General features: G+C 44.7%; 1 protein-coding gene across 1 annotated transcript in view; it reads right to left on the bottom strand.

Annotated features, from left to right (window-relative positions):
- Positions 1-5000, bottom strand: part of hook2 (hook microtubule-tethering protein 2) — a 30508-nt gene that overhangs the window by 1162 nt on the left and 24346 nt on the right. The window contains exons 20-22 of the mRNA XM_078268992.1: positions 4238-4345; positions 4081-4152; positions 1-1961 (exon numbers count right to left, since the gene is read on the bottom strand). The exon at positions 1-1961 is cut by the window's left edge and continues 1162 nt beyond it. Coding sequence (XP_078125118.1) covers positions 1833-1961; positions 4081-4152; positions 4238-4345 — 309 coding nt within the window. The 3' untranslated portion in view covers positions 1-1832. The remainder of the gene's footprint in view (positions 1962-4080; positions 4153-4237; positions 4346-5000) is intronic.

The raw sequence follows: 5000 nt of genomic DNA, 5'->3' as shown, positions 1-5000 counted from the left end.
CAGAACTGGAAAACAAGCTCAAGTGGCTTGATGTTTACACTTGTGTGCTGGCGTTTGCGTCGAGCCGGCATATAACGACCAGCCACGCTGAGGCGGTACTAACATCTGCAACGGAAAACGGACGCACAGTGAGGCGAGTCGAGGCGAGGCGAGCAGGTACCACGTAATGGAAAAACGCCATTAGTGTGTTGGTTTTCCAGTCTTTGTGATTTAAAAGGACAATTCCAGCGCAAAATGAACCTAGGGGTTAATAACGTGCACCGAGTCGACTGTTCTCTGGGAGATGTTTTCATGCTAACTGAATGTGACCAGTTTCAGTGCAAATACCTAAGTAGCTTATAACGCCAGTCGTTATAAGCTACTCTATTTCCACACCACTAACAAGGCTCAAAATATCGCCACACTTCCACGGTAGCATCATGAGGGTCCCTACATGTAAACCCAAGCACTGAGAACTTTGCAAGTGTACAGACAGTTTATTAAAAAGACCAGTCGAACAACGAACGCCGTGCTTGAGCTATGTTACTGGTTACACGGCGTTTGTTGTTCGACTGGTCGTGAACGCTACAGTCTTTATAATCTATCTTTTTAATAAACACATGAACGTGCTAATCAGCGGTTGGCGCTAGCTTGTTTCAAGCTAGAGACACATTGGATTAGCATGAAAACATCTCCCAGAGAACGGTCGACTGGGTACACGTGTTATTAACCCCTAGCTTCATTTGACGCCGGATTTCTCCTTTAACTAGGCAGACTTTAATTGCCTATATTTACATCAGTATAGAGTCTAAAGTGGTGAGTGCAATTAGGTCCTACCCACTACTACCCTGTTTCAATCTTTGGGAAAGCGGAGAAGGAAACGTAAGACGAAAAATAAAAAAAATCTTAAGTAATAATCAATTTCATATTTAGAGATAGTTAAGAAAAATATGCAGGAGTCACATTATCAGCAGCCAGCAGTGTGACGTATTCTTTAGGGGAGAGTATCTTCATTCTCATCCATCAAGCCAGTAGTTGGAGTCTTCTGCGAGGCACTAAACAAACCCTTCCTTCTACAAAAGAAAAGTGCTGTGGTGTATATCGTTTCCATTTGAACTCATTCTTATTATGAATATTACGTTTAGAGAAAATGATTCAAGTGAATACAAAAAGAGAAAGACTAAAGCTATGAACACACCATCATGGTCTTGACATCTTTTCGAGAGCCTTCAAATTAAAACAAAAAAAGTCACTTCAAAACATATGGTCAACAGAAAAACTGAGAAAATCCAAAAATGAACAAGACCAAGGAGATGTACCAACGGTTGGATGTGATCATGTTTTCAGTCTACAGCCTGTGTGGCTTTAAGTCTTCTCTAGCACTTCCAGTAGTAATTGTAAAACACCTAATAACTTCTCTCTCGTCTACCACATTTAAACTGTAACCTTAACAAAACTAGTTCACATCTTTATAACATAAAAAACAAAGATTAAAAACAGACCTTAAAGAAACACGGCTAAAGGAGGAGAAAAAGTCACCTTAAAAGGTGAGACTACTCCATCTGCTCCATTCATTTCTGTTTCTGTGAGTTCACTCTGGATCTAATCTACAGCGGAGTTAAACAGTAGTACATCTCTCCGCTCTGGGGCTCCACGGAGAAAAAGAAACATTCTCGTACCATTAAGAGCCAGCAGGGGGCAGCAGCAGCATGACAAAAGTCTCTCTGAGGTGCAGGGATCCAGGGAAAGGCTTTAAGGCAAAGGCACAGGGAGTTCATGTGAAGTCCACTGCTGATCGCTTTGTCTTCTCTCTATGAGTCCGCTCAGCGTTCGCCTGCCGGTGCCGGGACGTCTCATCTCGGATGGTGTCGCGTCAGGCCTCTCCTGGCGTTGGTGGACTGGCGCTGCTGGGCGAGGAAGGACATGGCCTGGTTCGAGGGACCCAGCCGCTCGCCAGACACTTTCTGATGCAACGCCATCCCCTGAGAAAGAGGCGAGGCAAATGTATTTCACATTTCAGCAGCGGTGCAATTCAATGTGCTTTACATAAAACAATAACACACAGAAATGAATACAAGTTAATACAAAAAACAGATTAAATACAGGAATAAAAGAATGAAATTCCCAATACAGTGCAGTGCAATGAATTAAACAAAGGCAGTATCGAAAAGAAAGGTCTTCAGCCTTGATTTAAAAGAGCTGAGCGTAGGTGCTGATCTACAGTTTACTGGAAGTTTGTTCCAGATACGTGGAGCATAGAAACTGAACGCTGCTTCCCCCTTTTTGGTTCTGATTCTGGGGATGGCCAGACCTGTCCCTGATGATCTTAGAGGCCTCTGCGGTTCATAGTTAAGTAAATCCGAAAGGTAATTTGGTCCTAAACCATTTAGCGACTTGTAAACCAGCAGAAGAATTTCTGACAGACAAAAGGCAGAGTGAAGAAATCAGGTGTGTGTGTGAGAAAAACTGTGTGTAGCGCAGAGGCCAGCAAACGTTTTGATATGAAGTGGCATTTTAAAATGTTCCTATTAATCAGCAGGCCCAGGGAATCAGAGGAGCTTCGTTTACGGTTTTCAGCGGTGATCGAGAATGAAAATCTGCGAAATTTAGCGGACTGTTTTTTTTGCTCGTGGTGGAGATGTGTTAATGTTCAGAGTCGTCCGTTTCTCCAGGGTCGGGTCGTGGGGGCAGCCGCTCCAGCAGGGGCCCCGAGCCACATTAACCAGCTCTGACTGGGGGATCCCGAGGCGTTCCCAGGCCAGGGTGGATATATAGTCACATTATTTTTACTTTATTTTAAAGTGCCCATATTATGCTCATTTTCAGGTTCATAATTGTATTTAGAGGTTATATCAGAATAGGTTTACATGGTTTAATTTTCAGAAAACACCATATTTTTGTTGTACTGCTCATTGCTGCAGCTCCTCTTTTCACCCTGTGTTCAGGTCTCTGTTTTAGCTACAGAGTGAGACCTCTCACTGCTGGAACATCTTTGTTGGGAGTCGCACATGCTCAGTAGCTAGGTAAGGACTACTAGCCAGTCAGAAGCAGAGTATGAGGGCGTGTCCTGACAGTACCTAGGTAAGGACTACTAGCCAGTCAGAAGCAGAGTATGAGGGCGTGCCCTGACAGTACCCTAGGTAAGGACTACTAGCCAGTCAGAAGCAGAGTATGAGGGCGTGTCCTGACAGTACCTAGGTAAGGACTACTAGCCAGTCAGAAGCAGAGTATGAGGGCGTGCCCTGACAGTACCTAGGTAAGGACTACTAGCCAGTCAGAAGCAGAGTATGAGGGCGTGTCCTGACAGTACCTAGGTAAGGACTACTAGCCAGTCAGAAGCAGAGTATGAGGGCGTGTCATGCTAGCAGCTAGGCGAGCATTATAACGTGTGTTCCAAAGTGACCACGTTTGTCTCTGAAGTAAAGGCTGGACTACAATAGAGCTGTTTGGAGCAGTTTGTGAACAGTGTTTTCTGTTGGAGATGGTAAGTCCCTTTGGGGAGGACTTTGGGCTTTTTCACTTTGTAAACCTATAAACGTGCACAAAAAGATATATGACAATAAAAGAAAAGAGAAAGCTAAAAAGCATAACATGAGCACTTTAAATCTGCAGAAAACCTGCGTCTGCAGATTCCATGTGGCCCTGTTAATCAGTGTGCTACATCAGCATTAAGCCTGCCATCATCCATCCAGGCAGTTATTGTTTTCCTTTGCGCCACATTCTGTAAAGAAGGCAAGGAGTACTAGCCAATCAGAGGCAGAGTTGGGCAGGTCTTCACGGAATGTGGATGGAGGAAAAAGTCAATGAAACTACCAAAAATAACAGGCTGTGCTCCAGCCAATGGCTGTAAAAAAGGTCATGTGGACGAGAGATCACTTTTCCAAAAACCCAAAGTTGCTGACCCCTGGGGTTGAGGACGGACTCCTCATCATCACCAAATCATCTCTGTCCACTAAAAATCCTTGTTTGGCCTCAATACTCTCTTTTCCGAGCTTCATTAAAACCAAAAGCTTGTAGAATTGTTTTCCACTACAAGAGAAACCACACACAAGAAAAAGCCTTCAGACCTTTTTCATGTTTTAAAGGATTCGGTACACTCACCATGTTGTACCATGCAGTAATGATGAGTTTCTCCTCCTGGTCATGTCGGGCTCTGCTCTTCTCGTAGTCATGCTGCGCAAAGCAACAGATCATCATGCATTAGTTGGATTTAAAGACCTGGAGTGGCCTACTTTGTCTCTTTTATGTAAAAAAATACCTCCAGGTGCTGGATTTTTCTCTCCTTCTCTGTGAGCTGGTTCTTCAGAGCCTGAACGTCAGGAGTCGCAGGCACCGGCTGCTGCTTGGGATCCAGGGTTTTGATCACCTGCAAAAGACATTTCATTTTTTTCAAAGACTTCTCCACTGATTACGCTTTGCACTCCTATAACAAAGTCAGATTCATGATAAACGGTTAACGGTCAGCAGAACCAGAGACATTGTCTTTTCTATTCCACGCATTCTTACTTGTCAAAATCTGGCGCCTAAATTACCCAGAAAGCAGAGCATGTGAGCGGAGCGCGAGCGGGAGATTTTGGATACAACACAGAGCGGATTTTTTGGATTGTTGCAGCGTCGCCTCATCTCTCCCGCTCCGGTACCGCTCACACCTAGAGTGCAGCTCAGGCTGGAGACCTGTACGTTTATCTATCCTGCTTCCGTTACAATTTAGCGGGGACCAATCACAAACTGGCTTATCCAGCTGGCGCGCTATTGGCTGGTTTAACACATTGACGATTGTGAAGCGACCAAGCAGCTTCTTGTTTACATTCAACATGGTGGCCACCGAAGCACAGCAACCCGTTGATGCCGCTGTCGCTGCTACGTCTCCCGTATCGTTGATCTGATTGGTTGAAGGACTATCCTAGTCGTTTGAACTATGCCCGTTGATCCCGCCTCTTGTTCAGTAGGAAATCCAGACCAGACTCCCCAGACTAATGTTCAATCTTAACAGATGGAGCTTGGTCTGCTGATAGCCAGAC

The sequence above is a fragment of the Sander vitreus genome, chromosome 15 (genome assembly GCF_031162955.1).
Source record: "Sander vitreus isolate 19-12246 chromosome 15, sanVit1, whole genome shotgun sequence".
NCBI classification, from domain to species: Eukaryota; Metazoa; Chordata; class Actinopteri; order Perciformes; family Percidae; genus Sander; species Sander vitreus.
The sequence above is the reverse complement of the archived record's forward strand: the minus strand, read 5'-3'. Positions and strand labels throughout refer to the sequence as shown.